This window comes from Bombina bombina, chromosome 4, assembly GCF_027579735.1.
Source record: "Bombina bombina isolate aBomBom1 chromosome 4, aBomBom1.pri, whole genome shotgun sequence".
NCBI lineage: Eukaryota > Metazoa > Chordata > Amphibia > Anura > Bombinatoridae > Bombina > Bombina bombina.
Window position 1 is genome coordinate 891,046,179 of NC_069502.1, and position 27,689 is coordinate 891,073,867.

General features: G+C 35.5%; 1 protein-coding gene across 1 annotated transcript in view; it reads right to left on the bottom strand.

The window, feature by feature from the left end:
• SYNE1 (spectrin repeat containing nuclear envelope protein 1) overlaps window positions 1–27,689 on the bottom strand; it is a 780,519-nt gene that overhangs the window by 372,047 nt on the left and 380,783 nt on the right. The window contains 7 exon segments of the mRNA XM_053711805.1: window positions 960–1,132; window positions 4,684–4,848; window positions 6,296–6,451; window positions 15,852–15,995; window positions 17,683–17,865; window positions 21,944–22,121; window positions 25,657–25,793. Of these exon segments, the coding sequence (XP_053567780.1) occupies window positions 960–1,132; window positions 4,684–4,848; window positions 6,296–6,451; window positions 15,852–15,995; window positions 17,683–17,865; window positions 21,944–22,121; window positions 25,657–25,793 (1,136 nt within the window).

Below are 27,689 nucleotides of genomic sequence, written 5' to 3' on the forward strand. Positions count from 1 at the left end.
TTATGGCACAAATGGACTAACGCCCTCTAGCTGTGATGCAACTTTCAAATGCATTAAGATTAGAGGTGGCCTTCAAGGGCATAGAAATTAGCATATGAGCTTACCTAGGTGTAGCTTTCAACTAAGAATACAAAGAAATGCAAATTTGATGATAAAAGTAAAATAAAAAAAGTTGTTTAAAATTGCATGCCCTATATGAATCGTGAAAGTTTAATTTTGACTAGACTGTCAATATAAATGCATTAAAAAAGGTCTGTTTTACAGTTTTTAACTCCAAAACTACCACATTTTTCAGGTCCATTTCTGCTGATCTAGCAGCACAGTGAGCTGTTGATTCCTAAGTAGTCCCCATGCACAAGCTTGATTTACAGGAAGGCAAGTGCACGCTAAGTACACATCAGTTAACACACTGAAATTTAAACCAGACCAAAGTGATAAAAAAAATTGTCTAACACATCCTTTTTTTAATGCACATCTATTGTAAGTCCATTACAATATTATGTAAGACTGTGCAACTCAGGCAAATTTAATATTATTATATTATATACATTTGGGCATATTGATCTGGTATGTGTTTTTTATTGTTTGTAAAATGTGGCTGAATTTTGTAATTGCTGCAGCAAATTAATATTGGGATTTCTGCAGTGGAGTCTCCAGGACTTTCTTCTCAGAAGCCCAAGGTTTCTTTGTGGGCGGGGTCATAACAGGAGGGGCGGGGCCAAACAGTCCAAAGGGGGTCGGGCAAAAGAGGTGGTGGGAAAACCAAGTGACAGTCACAGTTGGGGACATACATGTTGAGCAGCCAGAATGTTGTACTCCCCTCCTTCCACACCCTGGTAAGACCACTGAATTTGTGCTAAGGCTTTATTGTTCTCTTTTTATTTCACTATTATGCCTTTTTAAGACAACACAATTGTACTGTATATATTCTTAGTTTAATATTTTACCCTTTTTCTTACCTTTTACATTGTATACAAGCGGACAGCATTACGGCCCAGGTGTCTTTTAGCTCCTGCAGCTGTTTCTGAATAGCAGGTGCACCTTCAGGCGATGTATTTCTTAACACAGATTCACCTCGAGTTAATATCATCTTCATCTGAATTTCCTTCTCTTGCTTCATAAGCAATAACGGCTGTAAGAAAAAAGATCTATTTATTTTTTTAATTATAAAATATAAGAGACTTCCTGTTTCCAAAAATGCTGAAGTGATACCTCCTAGTACAAGGAGACAACATAAAAAAAAGGTTGAATTGTTGAACGGTTCAGCAATATGTTTTTCCAAGTTGTCAAAAAATAAAAATCTAAACTAAAAAAATTTAAATTTAAAATAAAAAGGGAAAAGGACAAATATTGTACATAACTATTAATTAGCCATGATAATGAAAGCAGGGAGGGACACATTTTATAATTTTCTTTTATCATTTAAAATACAAAAAATAGAGGGCGCCATATAGTGCAAATCAATCTGATGGACCAATGGTGGAAATACAGGCAAAATAAATCCTACTCATGTGATGGTCAGCACTATTGTGCTATACAGGCTGGCCGGAACCAATAAGTCGTCCGACAGACTCTTAGGCACACCTGGATCAGGGGATATCCTCATCCCACCAGAGGGAGTCCAGAAATAATCGCTGGGAACCACAGGGAGTGTCAAACTGGGGTCAGCAGTGGTGACCAGCACTCAACATAAGGCAACTAGCAGTCAGCAGTCAGTATGGTATAATCCAGGGTATAAAAGAAGCAGCAGCGAGATAACAATAGGATAAAAGTGCTGTGCCACTGAGAAACGCGTTGCTGTTGTTTTAATCTTTTATATTAAACTTTTATCCTATTTTAATCTGCTGCTTCTTTTATACCCTGGATAATACCATACTGACTGCTAGTTGCCTATGTTGAGTGCTGGTCACCACTGCTGACCCCAGCTTGACACTTCCTGTGGTTCCCAGCGATTATCTCTGGACTCCCTCTAGTGGGACAATGATATCCCCTGATCCAGGTGTGCCTAAGAGTCTGTCGGACGACTTATTGGTTCCGGCCTGCCTATATAGCACAATAGTGCTGACCATCACGTGAGTAGGATTGATTTCTCCTGTATATCCACCATTGGTCCATCAGATTGATTTGCACTACGTGGTGTCCTCTATTTTTTGTATTTTAGACTTTCTTACCTTGTGTTGTTGCGTGACACACTAGAGGAGCTGTCTGCAACAGTGCATTCCCCTTTCCATTGAATCTAGTTTCACTTAAGGACCCCATCCCTGATTTCTCTATATATCTTTGGACTTAAGCCTTTATTGCCTAACATTTTGGTCCTATTTAATGTATCTATATGTCTATGCTGCATATTTGATAATTATTGAGTATATATTGTGACATATGAACCACTTGCTATATATATTCTCTTACATTTGCCCTACACACTATATAGACACTATTATACTTATTCTGATTGAATAGATATATTGGGAATAATCATATATTAAGACCTGAGATTACTATATGACCGCCCATACGGATACTGTTTTTACAATTTAATTACACGGTTTGGCGCCTCTTATAGATATTAGCCTGGTATTGCTCTTGTACCTGGCATATCTTGTTTTTATCAGTTAGTTAGAGCAAACAGTTTTAAGCAACTTTTCAGTTTACTTCAATAATCAAATCTGCTATATTCTCTTGGTATCTTTTGTTGAAAGAGCATCGAAGCACTATTGGGAGCTCACTAAACACATTGGGTGAGCCAATGACACGAGACATATATGAGCAACAACTAATCAGCCGCTAGCTCCCAGCAGTGCATTGCTGCTCCTGAGCCTACCTAGGTATGCTATTCAACCAGGATACTAAGAGAACAAAGCAAATTAAATTGAAGTAAATTAGAAAGTTGTTTAAAATTCCTTCTCAGTCTGAATCATTAACAATTAATTTTGACTTTACTGTCCTTTTAAAAAAGTAGAAAACGTTCAGATAGCAAATACAATTTTATAAATCTTTCCAATGTATCTCTATTATCTAATTTGCTTCATTCTCTTGGTATCATTCGTTCAAAAGCATATCTATATAGGTCCAATAGCTTGGAGCTAGCTGCTGATTGGTGGCTGAACTTGTATGCCCATTTTCATTGACTTAGAATTGTGTTCAGCTAGCTCACATGAGTGCATTGCTGATTCTTTAATAAAAGATACCAAGATAATTAAGCAAAATTGATAACAGAAGTCATTTGGAAAGTTGTTTAAAAATGTATAATCGATCTGAATAATGAAAGAAAAATGTTGGGTTTTATGTCCCTTTAAATATGTGAATATTGTATTTTGGAATAATCTGTGAATAAGTTACATCATTTTTATAAACACGAATGTTAAATATTCTACAAACATTTGAAATTAGTATAAAAATGTGATTAAAATGTGTTCTTTTTAATGAATACGCCAAAACAGTCATCCATTCCAACATGGGTGTTTATGGTCAAATGAAACATTAGCCGCTGAAAACGACCTCTGCCTCAACTCTAGAACATAAACCCTGAACACCATGGGCTTCATTTAATAGTACTTAATTTGAAGTCAACATAATCTATGATTTCTTCTTTAGTGACACACTGCAGCAGGAAAGTTGTCGGGTCCTAAAACTTTGTGGGTTTTCAGATTATAATCAGAAAAAACACTTTAAGATTTTGAAATAAAATGTTTAGTACATGAAACAACTTTGCAATCTACTTTCATTATTTATTTTGCCCCATGTTCATGTAATTTAGCTATTAAAAATTCTAATTTTTAGAACTTCAAATGCACCTGCTAACATTTCAGGGCTAACCCTGTTACATATTTGTCCCTAATTGCCTAGTTAAAGGGACACTATACCCTAGATTTCTATTTGCATAAATGTGTTGCAGATTATCCATTTATATAGCCCATACAGGGTTTGGTTTAGAAGAAATATATAGTTTTGCTTATTTTTTAAATAACGTGCTGATTTTCAGACTTTTTTGTATTATTATCATTTATTTGTATAGCGCCGCCAAATTCCATAGAAGTGGACTGTTGTCTACCTACTACAGCTTGCTCCTGTTTGTGTAAAGGGTCTTTTTCATATGCAGGGGAGGGGGGAGAATCTGCTATTTTGCTTTCCAGCCCATTTCACTGGGTGAATCAGCCTAACCTTTTCAACAGTGGTAAACTGGGAGCTTCTAACTAAGTTTTGAAAAGGTTTTATACTGGATTTTTAGATCAGTATCTGTGCATATTATATTTTATAGCAGTAACACAATATTCCACAACACCATATATCCTTATCAGAATCTTTTATTGAAGCATAACAACAGCACAAGTGTGCATACATGTGCTTTTGTTATGCTTCAGTAAAAGATTCTGATAAGGATATATGGTGCGCCAGCTTGTTCACTGTGCACCATTCTCACGGAGGACATTACCCTATTGCCGGTCTAAACCTGGGACTGTATACTTTATAGTACTGTCTATTACATGCAGTTATATGAAAAATGGTGTATACTGTCCCTTTAAGACTTGGTTGATATGTTATTGCATAGGAACACAAGTGTCTTGTAATTGCAGTGTCTTGTGTTTACTGTCCCTTTAAATAACACAAAATAATTTAGAGCTCAGTGTGGCTATACAGGGAACAGGACATGGTCTTAATGTGATATTAACCCCTTGTTTATACCTCTAATTTAGACATCCTGCTGTCCAATACAATTTTATCAGCCGTGGGGTGACAATAAGACTGAAGCATGTGAATGGTGTCTGTTATCCAGTCCTGGAGCTCAATCAGACCTTGAGAAAACTGTTGGTGCTCTGCTACGATCCGGTCCATTCTTGACATTTTTTCCTACAGTTAAAATATACAAAGTATGAGTAATATGTCAGAGACTTTACCATGGTTTGAAGCGGTGTCGGTGTAATCTGCTATTGTTAATTCATATGATGGCCTATGTCATGCAAGATGTTATTTAATGATACGTTTTTGCAGATGCAAGGCTAATAATTGCAGTTTATAATAATAATTTTCTTACAGTAAACTGTAATGAAATGGGATCAGGGAAACATTTGAGAGTCTCCAGTAAGTTTATTAAAGGGACAGTCATTTCTTTTTATTGTTTAAAAAGATAGATAACACCTTTACTAGCCATTCCCAAGCTTTACAAAACCAACATTGTTATATTAATATACTTTAAAACATCTAAATTTGCCTGTATCTGAGTCTAGGAGGCTGCCTTTTTTCTCAGTGCTTTTTAAATCTTGCACAAAAGCTAAACAGTGCTAGTTCATGTGTGCACACTCCCGTGGTGAATGATAATGTTTATGCAAGAACCAACTCTGCAGGGGCTTAGATACAGGTAATCATATAGGTAAAAAGTATATTAATATAACAGTGCTGGTTATGCAAAACTGGGGAATGGGAAATAAATGGAATAATCTATCTTTTAAAACAATAAGAATATTCAAATAGACTTTACCTTTAATTAATTAATTAATTATTTAATTAATTAATTAATTAATTAATAGTACATTAACATGAACCTTTTAAAGTCTTTGAGGAGATAGAATTCACTCAAATGTTTTAGGCCATCTTCCACCAAAAAGCGTTTATTAGCTTGTGTGATATCGTGCAACAAGTAGAAATGCTGCATTTAATTATGTTGTATGAATATATGTACTTAAGGGCCTAAAATATGTTACATATAAGCAGCTAAATTCAAAGCAAGTTTCAATCCAGCAAGTTTAGTTGTGTACTTCCTACTAACTGGCTAATATATCTCACAATTCTATTGGTGGAGAGCTGCGCACCTTTGTAAACATGAGAGAGAAATGTTAAAAAAAAAATGGACTGCAGTGTCCCTTTAAAATAACTATTACTGAACTGAATTAAAATTTCATTAGTCAGACAAAACATGCAATTTAAAAAATAACTAATTAAAACATTAACAAATGTATTTTTTTCTCTTGGGACACACTAGTGAAGAGCATACCAAGGTAGCCACAAAAGCGTGCATGTGTCATGAGCACTATGTCGCAGCAGTATTTACATTTTACATTGTTGCAAACACTGCTGTCATAGTGTGAAAGGTATGTGCATGCCCCTGATCCTACCTAAACCTACTCTTCAACAAAGGATACCAAAAGAACAAAGCACATTTGATAACAGTAATAAACTCCATGCTCTATCTAAATCATAAACATTTAATTTTGACTTTAGTGTCTTTGGACAGAGCTGTAATTAATCCAAGCAGCACATTTGAACAAGCTGGCAGAAAGCACAAAGATTAGCGTGTTACCTTGGTAAGATTGCTTAATGCTAGATATTGAGAAGACAGCTGAGACACTCTGTGCACAAAGCTTTTGCTGGTAGACTGTCCTTCCCTCAGCTGCTGAGCTTTGTCTTTAAGTCTGGTGATCTGGGGCTCATGACAGCCGATTTCATCCAGGATAGACTAGAGAGCACAAGCACATTTGAAACATAGAAGAAAAAGCAAGCAACATAACAGCACATAAGACGTGTGATATAGAAGCCATTAATAAACTTGTGGTTAGCTTGAAAAAAATCCTTTTGTTCTGAGGAAAGTCGCCTGGTACGTTGGGGGTCTCAATACCATTTGGATGGGACCAGACTGATATACTGCAGGAAGGTTTTACTTTGTGAATGGCATGAGTGGGCTAAAAGAGGCTGCATCCTGGGTGGGTACTAACCCATAGGACGTGCACTATAGCTCAGTCCATTCCCAAATGAACATTTACTGTTTCTTATTTTATATAGAGGACATTAACATTAACTTGCTCTGCAGTTGAAATAAGTTTTAGGTATTATGATGCTCTAGTCCAGCATTTTCCAACCGCGGTCCTCAAGTACCCCGAACAGTCCTGGTTTTCATTATAGCTGAACCAGTGCACAGGTGAAGTAATCAGCTGATCAGTAACCAACCTGCTCTCAACCATCAGCTGATTATTTCACCTGTGCTCTAGTGCAGCTATAATGAAAACCAGGACTGTTGGGGGTACTTGAGGACCACGGTTGGGAAACACTGCTCTAGTCTATACAATATTAAAGGGACATGAAACACAACATTTTTATTTTGTGGTTCAGACAGAGGATACCATTTTAAAAAAAAAGTTTACAATTTACTTCTATTACCAAATGTGTTTCGTTCCCATGACGTTCTGTGTTGAAGAAATACCTAGGTAGCCATCTGGAGCAATACATGGCAGGAAATAGCTCTTGCAAATGGATAACATTCTTGCAAAACTGCTGCCATATAGTGCTCCAAAAATAGGCACGTTCCTACGCAAAAGATATCAAGAGAACGAAAAATATTGGTAATAGAAGTAAATTAGAAAATTGTTTAAAATCGCATGCTCTGTCTGAATCATGAAAGATAAAATTTGGGTATCATATCCCTTTAAATGCGTAGTAAATTTAGTATTATTAGCTATTTCACAGATCAAACAGCTGCAATATTCCAAATATAAATCTGTAACAAATTGAAAGAAAAGGGCAAAATATGTTTTTGCTAAAACATTACAATTATTATCAATAATCTTTAGAAATATTATTTTACATGGTGAAATATTCAGCCATGTTTTGGTTTTTTTTTGCTACTAAAAATGTATTTTCTGGAGGATTATAGACGGTGCTAGACTATATTTTATCTGAAATTATCGCTTATGTTATGCACAAAATTTCACTCATTAGACTCCGTATGACGCTTTCAATAATAAGTGGATATATAATTGTAAATATGTAGGGCCAGATTACTAATGGAATGCAAAACTGCGCTTTCACAAGCTCAATATTTGCGATCCACTTGTAATACCAGCGCACGCAATTGTGCTCTGGTATTAGAGGTGAGGTGCAATGCTTAGCGCAGCGAGCGGAGTAAGTCATGCAGCAATGGGCAGCAAATGTAAAATATATATGTATATGAATATATACAGTACATATATATTTATGTGAAGGCACAAAACCAATGGCACCACCCTAGGAATAGTAGTCAGCTATGATAAATTCTATTTCAATCTTGTAAGTATGATTGAACATATATTATTATTATGCTGATATATGCTGTTTATTTATATAGAGTATTGAAAAAGATTACATTTGATGGAAAGGATCCACCAATATGCAACAGAATACAATTATAGCACTCTTCATTCCTGTTACTTCTAAATGACGTGTAATTGATTATAGTGTTTGATGTAACTTTCTTTCACAGACTATAATTAAAACATAACAACTTTTATTGGTATATTTAAAAATGGGTGAATTTAAAAACAACAATCCCGAACTATGTCACCAATAATGTGTCCGCTTTGGAACAATATAATTATGGCTATCTAAATGCTTGTTGCCTAGATATAATTTCACACTACATATTGTGACCTAATCGGTCACTGAATTAAACCATATATTAGTTTGAGTGTTGCTGATATAATATATTGTAGGCTTTATTGAATTATAGTTCCCACTGGAGATAGATTGATTGTGCGTATGGCTTTGCCACAGTTACTAAATGAAGCAATTGCTAAAAAAGAATTGATAATTAGCAATTGTATTGCTACATGTTGTATAGTAACCAAAACGTTAGTAGCATATGTATCGAGCATTTATGCTTGAAATGATTAATGCTGGGGTATACCAATGCTAATGTAAAAATCTGCAGCTGATGTCCATAGACACCAAGGCCTAGATTTAGAGTTCGGCGGTAAAAGGGCTGTTAACGCTCCGCGGGCTTTTTTCTGGCCGCACCATAAATTTAACTCTGGTATCGAGAGTTAAAACAAATGCTGCGTTAGGCTCCAAAAAAGGAGCGTAGGGCATTTTTACCGCAAATGCAACTCTCGATACCAGAGTTGCTTACGGACGCGGCCAGCCTCAAAAACGTGCTCGTGCACGATTCTCCCATAGGAAACAATGGGACTGTTTGAGCTGAAAAAAAACCTAACACCTGCAAAAAAGCAGCGTTCAGCTCCTAACGCAGCCCCATTGTTTCCTATGGGGAAACACTTCCTACGTCTGCACCTAACACTCTAACATGTACCCCGAGTCTAAACACCCCTAGCCTTACACTTATTAACCCCTAATCTGCCGCCCCCGCTATCGCTGACCCCTGCATTACAGTTTTAACCCCTAATCTTCCGCTCCGTAAACCGCCGCAACCTACGTTATCCCTATGTACCCCTAATCTGCTGCCCTAACATCGCCGACCCCTAAGTTATATTTATTAACCCCTAATCTGCCCCCCTCAACGTCGCCGACACCTGCCTACACTTATTAACCCCTAATCTGCCGAGCGGACCTGAGCGCTACTATAATAAAGTTATTAACCCCTAATCCGTCTCACTAACCCTATCATAAATAGTATTAACCCCTAATCTGCCCTCCCTAACATCGCCGACACCTACCTTCAATTATTAACCCCTAATCTTCCGACCGGAGCTCACCGCTATTCTAATAAATGTATTAACCCCTAAAGCTAAGTCTAACCCTAACACTAACACCCCCCTAACTTAAATATAATTTACATCTAACGAAATAAATTAAATCTTATTAAATAAATGATTCCTATTTAAAGCTAAATACTTACCTGTAAAATAAACCCTAATATAGCTACAATATAAATTATAATTATATTTTAGCTATTTTAGGATTAATATTTATTTTACAGGCAACTTGGTATTTATTTTAACTAGGTACAATAGCTATTAAATAGTTAAGAACTATTTAATAGTTACCTAGTTAAAATAATAACAAATTTACCTGTAAAATAAATCCTAACCTAAGATATAATTAAACCTAACACTACCCTATCAATAAAATAATTAAATAAACTACCTACAATTACCTACAATTAACCTAACACTACACTATCAATAAATTAAATAAACACAATTGCTACAAATAAATACAATTAAATAAACTAGCTAAAGTACAAAAAATAAAAAAGAACTAAGTTACAGAAAATAAAAAAATATTTACAAACATAAGAAAAATATTACAACAATTTTAAACTAATTACACCTACTCTAAGCCCCCTAATAAAATAACAAAGCCCCCCAAAATAAAAAATTCCCTACCCTATTCTAAATTAAAAAAGTTACAAGCTCTTTTACCTTACCAGCCCTGAACAGGGCCCTTTGCGGGGCATGCCCCAAGAAGTTCAGCTCTTTTGCCTGTAAAAAAAACATACAATACCCCCCCCCCAACATTACAACCCACCACCCACATACCCCTAATCTAACCCAAACCCCCCTTAAATAAACCTAACACTAATCCCCTGAAGATCTTCCTACCTTGTCTTCACCATACCAGGTTCACCGATCCGTCCTGGCTCCAAGATCTTCATCCAACCCAAGCGGGGGTTGGCGATCCATAATCCGGTGCTGAAGAGGTCCAGAAGAGGCTCCAAAGTCTTCATCCTATCCGGCAAGAAGAGGACATCCGGACCGGCAAACATCTTCTCCAAGCCGCATCTTCTATCTTCTTCCATCCGGTGCGGAGCGGGTCCATCTTGAAGCAGGCGACGCGGATCCATTCTCTTCTTCCGTTGTCTCCCGACGAATGACGGTTCCTTTAAGGGACGTCATCCAAGATGGCGTCCCTCGAAATCCGATTGGCTGATAGGATTCTATCAGCCAATCGGAATTAAGGTAGGAATTTTCTGATTGGCTGATGGAATCAGCCAATCAGAATCAAGTTCAATCCGATTGGCTGATCCAATCAGCCAATCAGATTGAGCTCGCATTCTATTGGCTGTTCCGATCAGCCAATAGAATGCGAGCTCAATCTGATTGGCTGATTGGATCGGCCAATCGGATTGAACTAGATTCTGATTGGCTGATTCCATCAGCCAATCAGAAAATTCCTACCTTAATTCCGATTGGCTGATAGAATCCTATCAGCCAATCGGATTTCGAGGGACGCCATCTTGGATGACGTCCCTTAAAGGAACCGTCATTCGTCGGGAGACATCGGAAGAAGAGGATGGATCCGCGTCGCCTGCTTCAAGATGGACCCGCTCCGCACCGGATGGAAGAAGATAGAAGATGCGGCTTGGAGAAGATGTTTGCCGGTCCGGATGTCCTCTTCTTGCCGGATAGGATGAAGACTTTGGAGCCTCTTCTGGACCTCTTCAGCACCGGATTATGGATCGCCAACCCCCGCTTGGGTTGGATGAAGATCTTGGAGCCAGGACGGATCGGTGAACCTGGTATGGTGAAGACAAGGTAGGAAGATCTTCAGGGGATTAGTGTTAGGTTTATTTAAGGGGGGTTTGGGTTAGATTAGGGGTATGTGGGTGGTGGGTTGTAATGTTGGGGGGGGGGGTATTGTATGTTTTTTTTACAGGCAAAAGAGCTGAACTTCTTGGGGCATGCCCCGCAAAGGGCCCTGTTCAGGGCTGGTAAGGTAAAAGAGCTTGTAACTTTTTTAATTTAGAATAGGGTAGGGAATTTTTTATTTTGGGGGGCTTTGTATTTTATTAGGGGGCTTAGAGTAGGTGTAATTAGTTTAAAATTGTTGTAATATTTTTCTTATGTTTGTAAATATTTTTTTATTTTCTGTAACTTAGTTCTTTTTTATTTTTTGTACTTTAGCTAGTTTATTTAATTGTATTTATTTGTAGCAATTGTGTTTATTTAATTTATTGATAGTGTAGTGTTAGGTTAATTGTAGGTAATTGTAGGTAGTTTATTTAATTATTTTATTGATAGGGTAGTGTTAGGTTTAATTATATCTTAGGTTAGGATTTATTTTACAGGTAAATTTGTTATTATTTTAACTAGGTAACTATTAAATAGTTCTTAACTATTTAATAGCTATTGTACCTAGTTAAAATAAATACCAAGTTGCCTGTAAAATAAATATTAATCCTAAAATAGCTATAATATAATTATAATTTATATTGTAGCTATATTAGGATTTATTTTACAGGTAAGTATTTAGCTTTAAATAGGATTAATTTATTTAATAAGAGTTAATTTATTTCGTTAGATTAAAATTATATTTAAGTTAGGGGGGTGTTAGTGTTAGGGTTAGACTTAGCTTTAGGGGTTAATCCATTTATTATAGTAGCGGTGAGCTCCGATCGGAAGATTAGGGGTTAATAATTGAAGTTAGGTGTCGGCGATGTTAGGGAGGGCAGATTAGGGGTTAATACTATTTATGATAGGGTTAGTGAGGCGGGTTAGGGGTTAATAACTTTATTATAGTAGCGGTGCGGTCCGCTCGGCAGATTAGGGGTTAATAAGTGTAGGCAGGTGTCGGCGACGTTGAGGGGGGCAGATTAGGGGTTAATAAATATAATATAGGGGTCGGCGGTGTTAGGGGCAGCAGATTAGGGGTACATAAGGATAACGTAGGTGGCGGCGCTTTGCGGTCGGAAGATTAGGGGTTAATTATTTTAAGTAGCTGGCGGCGATGTTGTGGGGGGCAGATTAGGGGTTAATAAATGTAATATAGGGGTCGGCGGGCTTAGGGGCAGCAGATTAGGGGTACATAAATATAACGTAGGTGGCGGTCGGCAGATTAGGGGTTAAAAATTTTAATCGAGTGGCGGCGATGTGGGGGGAGCTCGGTTTAGGGGTACATAGGTAGTTTATGGGTGTTAGTGTACTTTAGGGTACAGTAGTTAAGAGCTTTATAAACCGGCGTTAGCCAGAAAGCTCTTAACTCCTGCTATTTTCAGGCGGCTGGAATCTTGTCGTTAGAGCTCTAACACTCACTGCAGAAACGACTCTAAATACCAGCGTTAGAAAGATCCCATTGAAAAGATAGGCTACGCAAATGGCGTAGGGGGATCTGCGGTATGGAAAAGTCGCGGCTGAAAAGTGAGCGTTAGACCCTTTAATCACTGACTCCAAATACCAGCGGGCGCCCAAAACCAGCGTTAGGAGCCTCTAACGCTGGTTTTGACGGCTACCGCCGAACTCTAAATCTAGGCCCAAGAGTATTATGTTTCACGCTGCACTATTTAGCTGTTGTGATCTTGGCTACTGTAAGGTACTAAACGCTTGAAAATGATGGCTAACACTATATCATCCTGTCTCAGTTAAATAATGTTGGTGCTAGATCTAGTCGGTACATATTGTAGTATTGAATTGCTGCCTTATCTTTTGATATAAGCAGTACCACATATATACTCTCAGACTTTCTCGTGTGAATAAACTCTTGATTAAATTGTAATACTGCCAAGCAAATATGCGCGTTGGCCAGTATTAATCAAATATTGTAGTCATACATCACTAGATTATACCATATATTGGCATTGAAAGTACAGATATTGTGTATTAGAGTACTCACTACAGAAAGATAAAATAAAGTAGTTAGTTATGCGTTTGGCTTAACCATAATGTCAGCGCGTTTTAAAATGATACACTTGTTGCAACGCATTGTATGGTAGCTAATAAATTAGTAACATGTATCAGATGTAGGATTTCGTAAATAACAGGGTTGTTCTAAACCAAGCTACACTGTTTAACTTATGTGAACTTGGTTATAGTAAAGCGCTAAACGTTAAATAATATGTGCTAATTGTTCACTCGGTCAGAGTTCAATAATACTATTGTTAGGCTGAATTCAAGCAAGGTAAGGTATAAGGTATAATATGGTATAATCTAGTGATGTATAACTACAATATTTGATTAATACTGGCCAATGCGCATATTTGCTTGGCAGTATTACAATTTAATCAAGAGTTTATTCACACGAGAAAGTCTGAGAGTATATATGTGGTACTGCTTATATCAAAAGATAAGGCAGCAATTCAATACTACAATATGTACCAACTAGATCTAGCACCAACATTATTTAACTGAGACAGGATGATATAGTGTTAGCCATCATTTTCAAACGTTTAGCGCCTTACCGTAGCCAAGATCACAACAGCTAAATAGTGCAGCGTGAAACATAAAACTCTTGGTGTCTATGGACATCAGCTGCAGATTTTTACATTAGCATTGGTATACCCCAGCATTAATCATTTCAAGCATAAGTGCTCGATATATATGCTACTAACGTATTGGTTACTATACAACATGTAGCAATACCATTGCTAATTATCAATTTTTTATAGCAATTGCTTCATTTAGTAACTGTGGCAAAGCCATACGCACAATCAATCTATCCCCAGTGGGAACTATAATTCAATAAAGCCTACAATATATTATATCAGCAACACTCAAACTAATATATGGTTTAATTCAGTGACCGATTAGGTCACAATATGTAGTGTGATATTATATCTAGGCAACAAGCATTTAGATAGCCATAATTATATTGTTCCAAAGCAGACACATTATTGGTGACATAGTTCGGGATTGTTGTTTTTAAATTCACCCATTTTTAAATATACCAATAAAAGTTGTTATGTTTTAATTAAAGTCTGTGAAAGAAAGTTACATCAAACACTATAATCAATTACACGTCATTTAGTAACAGGAATCAAGAGTGCTATAAGTGTATTCTGTTGCATATTGGTGGGTCCTTTCCATCAAATGTAATCTTTTTCAATATATATTTATGTGTTTAAATGTGTATATACACATATTAACACATACATATATATGTATATAAGCATATACACATATATTTACAGTGAACACACAGTCCCCATAGACTGCAATGTAAAGACAATTTTCAGCGCCATTTTCTTTCTAACACCTCACATACCCTAACTTTAACCCCTAAAATCTGCACACATTTTAAAAATGAACCAGAGATCTTGTAATGTCTGGTTATTTATTGTGCGCTCCACTTGTAATCCTAGTCCCTAGTCTCATATTTACAACTGCAGAGCAAGATTGGTACATATACGAAGCAAGCACGTAGCCAGAAACAATGTTAGTTAAGCACAAAAGTTAAAGAACATTTAGGTTCTTAAATGTTAAATAGGTGTTTTATGAAATGTTTTAATCCGCTCTTGAAAAAGACAAATGTATCACTGAAACGCGTTGATTCATGATTCTTCAACAGAGATGTTAATCCTTGTGATTTTAATGGAATAAATATTGTGAAATCAGCACCTGACTCCCTGTGAGTATTTCTTTTTGTCCTAGTACCATTTATTACTTGCTACGCTATAGTGATTCCCTAATCACATATAACCAGAGAGCAGATCAAAAGTGAGCATTGAACCTGTACAGACCACCCCTACTGAAGAAGTATTGGTATTCTGTGGTCTTGGGAGAGATTAAGGAAGGCAGTGTTCATATCTAGAGGGAGTATAATTTTTAGTTTATATGGTCTTTTCTGTAATATTGACTAATTTACAGGACTTTTTTCTTATGTTTGTATACTGTATATATAAAATTAACAATTGATAAAACATAATTTGTGATTTATATAATGCACACTATATGTGCATTACCTCTTTGCTATTGTCTCTTCATATATATATATATATATATATATATATATATATATATATACATACTGTATATATATGTGTGTGTGTGTTGAGACATGATATTAATACTAATACAATGGTGCATATACATGTATGCAGGCATACACACACACACGCACACGCATGTGCACCCAGACACACATACAAGTTACAAGAGTAACACACACACACACAACACACACACGCATGTGCACCCAGACACACATACAAGTTACAAGAGTAACACACACACACACACACAAGCAAGTGGACACAAAATAATGTATTCAAACACAAACACACATACACATTTTTATATTTTACAGTATACTGTTATTATATCTTACTTATCTTAAAGTATAAAAGTGTATCTAGTATGTAAAGGCAGAATGGAGTATAACAAACTGATTATTTTGTGGTAAAACAATTTAGAAGGGTTATTATGTGAACGGAGTACCTGTAGCTTCTGCTGTTCTTTCCTCTTAGAAGGTAAGTCATGAAGACGATTATTGCTGTCTTGCACAACTCTCTCTGTATTGCTAAGCCAGTCCTGAAGTGGCTCAGCGCTTGTCTCAAAGTCTTTCATCTGGACCTTTAAGTTCTAGAACAAACACAATAGAAGTAACAGAAAAAAAAAGGTTGGACAGATTCTCATAATAATAAAATTGTATTTAGTGAACATAACATCAAATATTGCAACATTAGCTTTGTTATAGAATACTACAAAAGGTTTAGCTAACAATACAGTACACTGGCCTAATTTTACTATATATTTTGAGAACCATCCAACAAGTTACTCCAGTTCATATTATCGCACTTTGTTACTCACTAGGACAGATAAGACTTCCTAATGATTACCACCATATTTGTTATGATCTGTCGGCCAGTAGGCAGATCACAATATTTTCGCAAAGTTGAATAATAACGATCATAAAAGGAAATTTCAAAGGCATGAATCAGATTTCCAGATGTATATTTTTCACTATAAATATTAACTACTAAAGTATGTGATTTACTTTTGTAAAATCTGAAGCAGCACAGAGTAAATGGAACAGCTTTTAACCATAGTTTTCCCCCCAACCATTTTGATAGCATCATGTTGTCTTACTTGTAGCTTTCCACACTCTTTATATACCAGTAGAAAGTGGGAATAGCCAAGCCAAGCCATAAATATCTGGCCATGTCCTCCAAAAGCCAGACACTCGATTGGGCCACTGAAGATCTGCCTAGATTGTCTATTCAAATCCTGATAGAGCTCTTGCACTGCCTGACTGTTTGATACAGCATTTGCATTTGTCCACGGGTGTTTGGTGCATAGCAGCACAACGGCAAGTGAAGACGCCAACCAACCGACCCGCATATGCTGTATTACCGCAGAATAAAAGCTATTGGTATCCTGTCCAGTGGTGAATGAAGCATGTTGGATTACAGGTGAGGTCTGGCTTAAAGTCTTGCTACCCCGTGAGAAGTCTGTGAAAAGGTTGACGATACGGAAATGTATCTTATTATCACTACACACTTGATACAAAGTGGATAACCCCTTTGGAATTGTCACGGATGATATGTTACAAGTTACAAGTCACTAGTTCTATACGCATAGCACAATTTCAATATCGTATTGACTGTACCTTATAAAGAACTCCATATTTCAATACCAGAGCGTGTTTTTTAACACTTGAGTGCCTGGTTTGCAAGTTTATTGAAGGACTCGTGAACTTATACACGTCCGCTGTTCACTTTCTGGGGCCCCACAGCTATATTGTTTGCTAAATACATACAGCTCTGGACTTGAAACACTACTTATGGTTTTATGTGTCAGTCTTTTTGGTTGTTGTATCTTATAAGGATTAGTGTTTTGTATTGTCCTAGCAGCATACTGCAGTATCCGTGTTCAATAATTGCGTGATATATTTTCAACGTATTTGCCTCCCATTGCCTGTTATGCATTTTATTTTTATGTGTATGTGATGACTATATGAAATATGGGTGGAGAATAGACGGCCAATTTCGATTACTGTTTTCAATCCTCCTCTTTGAACCATTTACATATTATTCTTTAGTACCGCTAGCACTTTTGGTTTACGCATTAGAGTATTTGTGTGGCACCTCTGATTTTATCCTTTGCTGATTACTAATAAAAATATATTTAAAAAAAAATATGGTGGCAGGGTTTCCAAGGTGGCCACCACAGTAGTTTGAAATAAAATGAGGGATCTTAACGAGACACAACCGTTGTCTCATGTATGTTTTAAACACAACAAAACAAATATATATATTTATACATATACCTCTAAATTGGATTCTTTTTGATGCAGAGATGAGATGAAGTTTTTCCAATCATCTTTTGCAGTAATTACTTTCTGTTGTATAGTTTTAACTTTTTCCTCTGGCAAAATATTGCTCAAAAGTTCACCTCTTGAAGTAACTACATTGAGTTTCTGCTGTCCATTTTCACTTTCAGAAAGGAATTCCTAAACATAGGAGAAAAAACAATAATAAAAAAATAAATAAAAAAAAAATGTATATACAGTTGTGCTCATAAGTTTACAAACCCTGGCAGAGTTTATGATTTCTTGGCAATTTTTCAGAGAATATGAATGATAACACAAAAACTTTTCTTTCACTCATGGTTAGTGTTTGGCTGAAGCTATTTATTATTATTCAACTGTGTTTAACCTTTTTAAATCATAATGACAACAGACCCTGATCAAAAGTTTACATACATACCCTGGTGATTTTGGCCTGATAACATGCACACAAGTTGACACAAAGGGGTTTGAATGGCTATTAAAGGTAACCATCCTCACCTGTGATCTGTTTTCTTGTAGCACAGTCAGATCTATCCAAAAAGAAGAAGATAACAAGTGTTGCAAGACATTTCTTGAACAAACACAGAGGTGACACTAGAGCTTTAAAATTTTGGGGTTGGGAGAGAATTAAATCCGGCATAAGAGGGGGTAACATGGAGACTAAATTGCTGCAACAAGAAACTAAATGGATATTTCGATTGAACAGTGTCAAGTCGAATGGCATGAATGAATCCAATAACTACTGGACCTTCCTTTGAATATAACATCTATTTACTGCTCCTAATAACAATAGAGCATATATACCATCTTAAGGGAACCCAATAAATTTCATGGTAACACTAATGGGGTACTTATTTCACAAGTAGTCCCGTCTTTTGATGGGACCCAGATTTATATATATCTCTCTAGTAATTTAAGTACCTATGTAGAATGTTGCCCTCAGTTAATGGTCATAGGGATGTATTTTTATCCAATTTTGCATAGAATTAACTGTATAGTAATGATGTTTTTTAGTACACAGCGAGTAGTTAAACAATCACAGGATATTTAAACTTATCTATTATACTTACGGATAATAGTATCTGACCTAATAATAATAAGCATTGTAATGGTGGAGTGTTATAGAAGGAATTGATGTTGTCAGTAGTCCCGTCTTATGATGGGACCCAGATGTATACATATCTATACTTCTATTTGACACCATATACAGCCTTATAGTGCATTTGCCTATTCTACCCGAGAGCATGCATGGTATGATTGATAGCACTATTTATGTATTAGATTGACCTTTAAGAAATATGATCTAGAGGAGAGACTATCTGAACATTAGTGGTATCAATAGAAATTAACTGCCATACATACTTAAATACATAATCACGGACACCATCCTATGGGACACCTCATTACTTACAAATAGAGGTGTTGATGTACACAAATCCTGTTTGTTATTATGATTTTTTTACATTGTTATTGATCATAAGATATTGAATTTAGTGATACATGTAACAAAGGGGAGTTGGGACTGATGTGTAATGGAAGCATCTGCCCGTATATAAGTCACAGTATATATTATTATGCCTTCAATGAGAAGAAACACTTAAAGGGACATTAAACACTTTGAGATGGTAATATAAAATGATAAATTGTATATATAAAACAACTCTGCAATACACTTTCATTATTTATTTTGTACTCTTTGCCTGTAATTCCATTCTGAAATTGTGAGCTTTTCAGTTCCTGTTAGAAATGGAAGTGCAGAACACTGTTAAATCCAGCACAACCATTGGCTGCACACTCTAGTGACCTATTTATAACTGACCCTAATTGGCCACAGCAGAGAAGGTAACACAAGTTACAACATGGCAGCTCCCAGTGTTTTATAGACACTAAAACTTTACACTTATTTTATCACTTGAAACTTTAAAAAATAAATCTACATGTTATTCATGGACTAATCTTTTCTTTGAATGCATCATTCTATCTAGCATGTATTTAGTGTTTAATGTCCCTATAAATCTACGAGGTATGAAATAAGTGGTTAGCTCAGGATCTTAGTGGACATCAATGAGTTACGTAATGAGGATATGTGACTGATGTCGGATTGAGCTGTATGTAATATGTTCACTACTTGCCTGTAATATTAACAATGAATGCTTGGTAAACACTGGTATGATAAAAACACTTGTACTATAGCACTACAGTCAGTTACCAATTTATTTTGACGCAGTAACGTTAAGGATGGGAGTTTGAGGATACACAAACTGATTTTATATCTGAAGACAGGCAGTATAGAGGGATTTAATTTGAAACGTTTATGGATTCAATGATTTTTCCTCTATAGAGAATTATATTAAATATTCTCTCGCCGATTATGCCTCATTATTTTTGATACGGAACCAATAACATTGCTTCTGCAACATATTCCCCTCCCTGAAGCCAATGAAACTAAAGATTCCTTAAGGGGAGGTGATAAGGCTTAGAGGCTATACCTCATTATTGGAGGCTGTACTTCGAAGTAAATATTGGCACATGAATTAGTTCCTATCCTTAGTAAAGATAACCCATGGGATCCCTCCTCCTACACACTCTCCCCGTCCCAACCAATTGAACCATTAAGTTGGAAATGGGAGGGGGGAGTGGCTAAGTCACGGAGCGGCAGTATTGGAGAATGAATTCCTTAATATGGTATATATACACGCTGTTATAGCGTTTGGTTTGCTCGAATGAACAAGTTGATAACACATTGAAAAAGGCCGTTTTTTAAGGCTGAAACGCGTTTGTGTAACTGTTTCTCTGTACAAGTCATACCAACCTCAAGTGCTGTTCTTGCCTCTGTCACCTGAAGCCAATGTAAGCAGTTTATCGGCAAGGAAACAGGGAGGCACACAGCCTTGGAAACATGTAGTTTGACCTGGCTTTTAGACATTTATTTTTAAAGTGGTGGCTGATACCAGATTATTCTGGATCGTTTGTATAACTATATTAAAGGTTATATTTTAACTTACATATAGAGGTGGAGTGCTATATTCCCCTTCTTTTGCCCTATTACTTTAATAGGATATTAGTAATTATCAAGCCAAAATCACCAGGGTATGTAAACTTTTGATCAGGGTCATTTGGGTAGTTTCTGTTGTCATTATGATTTAAAAAGAGTAAACACAGTTGATTAAGAATAAATGGCTTCAGCCAAACACTAACCATGAGTGAAAGAAAAGTTTTTGAGTTATCATTCATATTCTTGGAAAAATGGCCAAGAAATCATAAATTCTGCCAGGGTATGTAAACTTATGAGCACAACTGTATATATATATATATATATATATATATATATATATATATATATATATATATATATATATATATATATATATATATTTCTAAAATATAACCAATATATACACACATATACATACACACACACCATATATATATATATATATATATATATATATATATATATATATATATATATATACAACTTTAGACATCATAATGTAAAAAGCAAACTATATTAAACATATTCATAATCATAAACACTCGTACAACATCTTATTTTAATTTCAATTTTGACAAAATGTATTTTAAATATTTTCAATGGTCTCTAATTGACCAACTAAGGTTTGGAAATTATTGCGATTAGCACTTGATTATGAGGCTACCTTGATATAGTCACCCCTCAAGGTTAATTTGTGTCATCACAGAAGCCAAGTTTTCATGATATCTTATCTCAGAGCCGTCAAGTCCGTAAATCAGCTGATCTCATCTGTTCTTATTTCACCTGTGCTCTAGTTAAAATATCATGAAAATCTGGCTTATTAGGGGTCCATAGGACTGGAATTTTAAAACCCAGATCTAGAAGACACATTCAATGAGAAAAAAGTAATGAAATGAATTGGGTTATGGACAAGTGAGAGGATAATATGGGACAATAGAGCCATAGTGCAAGAAGATTTAATTGGAATGATGAGGCCGGACGTTTCCTTATAGGAAGATAGTAGTTTTCAAAGGTTTTAGGTTTGTAGAAAGTGCAAATGAGTATGGATTTAAGTTTCAGCCACAAAGAGAGACCTGAAAACATGATTGCATTTGTGAGGTTGAAGAATTTACAAGTGAAAAATCCTGTTGTGTATTAGTGCTGGAGGGGGAGGGAAGAAGTAAATTGAGAAACTAAATGTAATTTTAATGTAGGGATTTGCAAAGAGGAACAACAGAAGATGATCAATAAGTCAGAGAATGTTACCTGTATTTTCTGCACACTCTCCGAAGCTTCAGCTATGCTCTGTGGAATGTCAAAGCACTTCGCGGTTGTAACTTTAGCATTTACAATCCATTGTTGGAAATCTCGGAAAGCTGTCTGGAATCTTTGCTGTAAGACTTGCTCTTTATTTTGACAGCCCTTTGAGGCTTGTAAACAAAGACTTAATGAAAAAAAAAAAAATCATTTAGATATCTGCTGAAAATTATTTCTAATTTATGTTCATATTTGTATCATCCAGTTGATTAGGCCCATAACATAAGTATATACATTTGACAATAGCAGCCCTAAAGAATTTACAATTAACTTTACTGGTGAACAGGCCAGTTATGTCTGTAAGCGCTAAGCATGATTTTTGTAAGCGCTAATTTATGTATACCATACCTCCCAATTATTCAATTCTATTTAATTAGGGGTCATTAAAGAGACAGGAAAATGTGTACAATTAAGGTCTGTAGCTGCAGTAATCTACAATAGTTCTCTAAGCAGTAGTTAAATTTAAAGTTTTACAATAAAATTTCACCACAAAAGTGCCCTCCCACCGCTGCTGCTAGCCCCCCCCCCCCCCCTTTTTTAAAATATCAATGAACGGCTCTGCCTATCAGAAGGTGACTGCTCGCTCCAAGCTTTTCCTCAGCAGTAGACTCACAGAGGTGGAACTACCAGGAGTCTACAGCATGATATCTTGAGTGTGTGTGTAATTTTGAAGTGTTTACTGTCCATTTACAGTTGATTTGTCAAATCCAGCCAACTTTAGATCTAAAGTCAGATTTCAAGTCAAATACTAAACATCTGCTGATGTGTTATAGTTTGTTCTTAACATAAAAATAGTTTGTTCTCAGCTAAATTCAAATGTACATGGATGCATTTCACTTTAAAATATAAGCATGTTTGCATTATAGTTGCATTACCAAAAATTCTTCTAGTAAATGTTATTACTGTTTTTCTGTGTGTACACACATATCCTGTGAGGGCCTGTGCTCCAGTATTTAAAGGGACACTCAAGTCAAAATTAAACTTTCATGAATCAGATAGAGCAGAAATTTTAAACAACTTTTAAATTTACTTCCATTAACAAAATGTGCACAGTCTTTTTATATTTACACTTTTTGAGTCACCAACTCCTACTGAGCATGTGCAAGAATTCACAGAATATACGTATAAGCATTTGTTATTGGCTGATGGCTGTCACATGATGCAGTGGGAGTGGAAAAAGACAACTGAAATTAGTCAGAAAAAAATCTACTACTCATTTGAAGTTCAGACTAAGTGCAATTGCATTGTCTTTTAATCATGCATTTGTTGATTATGCAAATCTGCTGTATTTACTGGTCCTTTAAACACCACACTTTCTTAACCCCTTAAGGACAGGGCTATTTTTACATTTCTGCGGTGTTTGTGTTTAGCTGTAATTTTCCTCTTACTCATTTACTGTACCCACACATATTATATACCGTTTTTCTCGCCATTACATGGACTTTTTAAAGATACCATTATTTTCATCATATCTTATAATTTACTATAACAAATATTATAAAATATGATGAAAAATGAAAAAAAAAACACACACTTTTTCTAACTTTGACCCCCAAAATCTGTTACACATCTACAACCACCAAAAAACACCCATGCTAAATAGTTTCTAAATTTTGTCCTGAGTTTACAAATACCCAATGTTTACATGTTCTTTGCTTGTTTTTGCAAGTTATAGGGCAATAAATACAAGTAGCACTTTGCTATTTCCAAACCATATTTTTCCCCAAAATTAGTGATAGTTACGTTGTAACATTGATATCTGCTAGGAAACCCTGAATATACCTTTACATGTGTGTTTATATATATATATATATATATATATATATATATATATATATATATATATATTTAGTAGACAACCCAAAGTATTGATCTAGGCCCATTTTGGTATATTTCATGCCACCATTTCACCGCCAAATGCGATCAAATAAAAAAAATCGCTAACTTTTTCATAAACTTTAGGTTTCTCACTGAAATTATTTACAAACAGCTTGTGCAATTATAGCACAAATGGTTGTAAATGCTTCTCTGGGACCCTCTTTCTTCAGAAATAGCAGACATATATAGCTTTGGCATTGCTTTTCAGTTATTAGAAGGCCGCTAAATTCCGCTGCGCACCACACTTGTATTATGCCCAGCAGTAAAGGGGTTAATTAGGTAGCTTTTAGGGAGCTTGTAGGGTTAATGTTAGCTTTAGTGTAGAGATCAGTCTCCCACCTGACACAACCCACCCCCTGATCCCTCCCTGACCCCTCACAAAAAGCTCTATTCCCTCCTCCATCAAAACAATTGTCACCTCCTCTTCCTATTTGTGGCCATTTTAGGTACTGGCAGCTGTTTGCTTTTTTTATTTTTTTTACCCCATTTTTCCATAGTGTAGCTGCCCCCCCTCAATATCCTACCCCCTCCCAGATCCCATTCCAAATAATATTTACCCTCTCCTTTCTCCCTCTTGCATAGATCAATCGGTCAGTGGCGAGCTCCCGCCCACCTTCCAGGAACAGTGGCCGGAACTAGTCTAGCAATGGGCCGCCCACCTGCCTCCCTGCAGCTGCTCCCACCCACCAACGATCGGCACCATCGCTGGCCGATGCAGAGAGGGACACAGAGTGGCCCTCTCTGCATCGGTGTGCCAAAAAAGGAATTGCAGTGAAGCCTCAATATCGAGGCATCATGGCAATACCTTGAAAGCAGCTAGAAGCATTCAGCATCGCTTCAAGCCACTTTAAACCCCTAACAATGTACAGGGTATGTTGTTGGTCTTTACCGACCAGTTTGTGTATGACGTCCCCTGTACGACGTGTGTCGTTAAGGGGTTAAAGGGATACTAAACCCATTTTTCTTTCAGGTTTCAGATAGAGCATGTGATTTTAAGCAACTTTATAATTTACTTCTATTATCATTTTTTCTTCATTCTGTTGGTATCTTTATTTGAAAAGCAGAAATAGCCGGACCGTTTTTGGTTCAGCACCTGGGTAGCTCTTGCTGATTGGTGGCTAAATTTAGCCACCAATCAACAATTGATACCCAGGGTGCTGAAACAAAAATGGGGCGGCTCCAAAGCTTACATTTCTGCTTTTTAAATAAAGATACCAAGAGAACAAAGAAAAATTGATAATAGGAGTAAATTAGAAAGTTGCTTAAAATTGCATGCTCTATCTGAATCATGAAATAAACATTTTGGGTTTAGTATACCTTTAAAGAGTTATCAGTGAATTGTATGACACAAATTAAGCACAAATTCATATAAGCAATGTATACAACCCGCCAGCAGGAAAAGTGTTTGAATACTGGTGCACGGTCCTCACTGGGTATGTGAGTATGCCTATGCGTATGAAAAACAGTAATAACTTTTACTAGATAAATGCTTATAATACAACGTAAAATGCACCCATGTAAATTTAAATTTTTACCTTTCTATCGCTTTAATAAAAAAAAAAAAGTATATCAGATTCGAGTTTTCACAAGAAAGTTTACAAGTCTGTAAAACTTAGCTGTTTTTCGACCTTTCAAGGTCAGTGTAATGTTTATGCAAGTCGAAAACACATTGACTTAACACTGACTTGAGGTGGAGTCTGACCAACTTCTACTGACTTTTTCCAGATAAAACATCAGTTTTGTAGGCTCAGAACCCAACGTATGTCATCAGTATACATTACTACCTGTTGTAATCCTTGATCAAAGTAGACACTTTCATCGAATATACACTCAAATCTTTGGAAAATCGACAAAGGTTATTCAGTTGGGCCTTCAGGTCATCAGTGATGTGCTCTGCTTCAGAGAGGGCACTGAAAGCCTCCTAAAAAGACAAAATGTTATGTTTAAAGAGAATACAATAAAATTATATATATATGTATATAAATATATACATACAATTGCAAAAAGTTGGAAAATACTCCATCTTTATAAAAACAATATAACACAGATTTAGATATTGTTGCTAAGTGGATACACATTCGGCTCTATCCATTCTGTCAAATTTCACACATTTATTTGTCAAATACAATCTGTTTTTGATTGAATTTGTTTGCTGTATGAGGCAGCCCGTTTGTACACAGAATATAAAACAGTTTAAGAAGATATATATCAGGGACGGCCAACTGGAGGAATATAAACCATATGCGTTCCTCTACGTGTGTTTGACAGACATAAATGTATAATAGTTTCATTTATAATTAGTTATCTGTTATTTATAACTGTCCTCAGAATAGGAGGTAAAATAAGAACAGACTTTAAAACCTTTTACACCATGGTTACGCCCATTACTTTATAGAGACTAAAATGTTACTTATTTTTTCATTATTTAAACTAATATTTTAAAAAAATTAGATCTGCATATCATTCTCAGGCCTCAGCGCTCATTTACTGCTTAATGCTTCTTTTAAAAAAAAATTGGGGAATCAATGGAGGAGATAAAGGGACAATAAAATGAGGACATTTAACCCTCGTCTAGACTTGCTGAGGCTTTGAGAGCCTTACTTGAGTTACTCAGGGCATATTTGGCTTTCCTGATACTGGGCCTATTCGCTTAAATGTTGGAGATCTTTAGTGAATAAGCTCCTTTGACTAACACAGAAAATAAAGACATGAGGGAAGCCTGACAATGCTTAGAGAGCATCATTGTAAATGTAATAAATCAGCTGTAAAAAAAATATCACATAATGTTAAACACACTTGTAGAGAGTCTTATTTATTCTATATCTATCTATCTATCTATCTATCTATCTATCTATCTATCTATCTATCTATATATACAGACACATAAATATTTTATTTATACACACACACATGTAGATATTTATATATATATACACACACACATCTATATATATATATATATATATATATATATATATATATATATACACATATATATATATATATATATATATATATATATATGCAAAGTAGATAACTTAAGTGCACATATATATATATATACATATATATATATATATATATATACACACATATATTTATATGAACATATATATATTGAGATATATACACACACACACACACATATATATATATATATATATATATATATATATATATATATGTAAAGTAAATAACTTAAGGGCATATATATATATATATATATATACACACAGTATATATATATATATATATATATATATATATATATATATATATATATATATATATATATATATATATATACACACACTCATACACACATATATTTATATGAACATATATATCAGACTTATAAAAAACAAGCAAGTGAGGCAATCACAAGGTTTAAGGAGAGAGGCTATAGGAATCAACTACTACATTATAAATCTAACACCAAAATCTTGAGAGAGAATAAGCCCAAATGCATTACATCGTACAGCTTAGAATACAATCAAATTTGTAATATCATTAAGGAATCGTTACCTATCCTATACTCAGATTCAATCATTAAAGACATCATGCAGTCAGGATGTGATTTTATTCCCAAAAGGGGAAAAACTTTGGCTAATTATTTATCGCCTTCAGACTTGAAACCGATTAAAAACACATGTTGGATCAAGAAGAGAAAAGGTTTCTACAGATGTCGTAGGTCTATCTGCAAAACTTGCAGTTTCGTTTCTGAAGGTGACAAATTCATGTCCCAAACTACTGAAAAAGAATATGATATCAATTATTTCATCAACTGTGCGACTACTCATGTTGTATATGTTCTTAC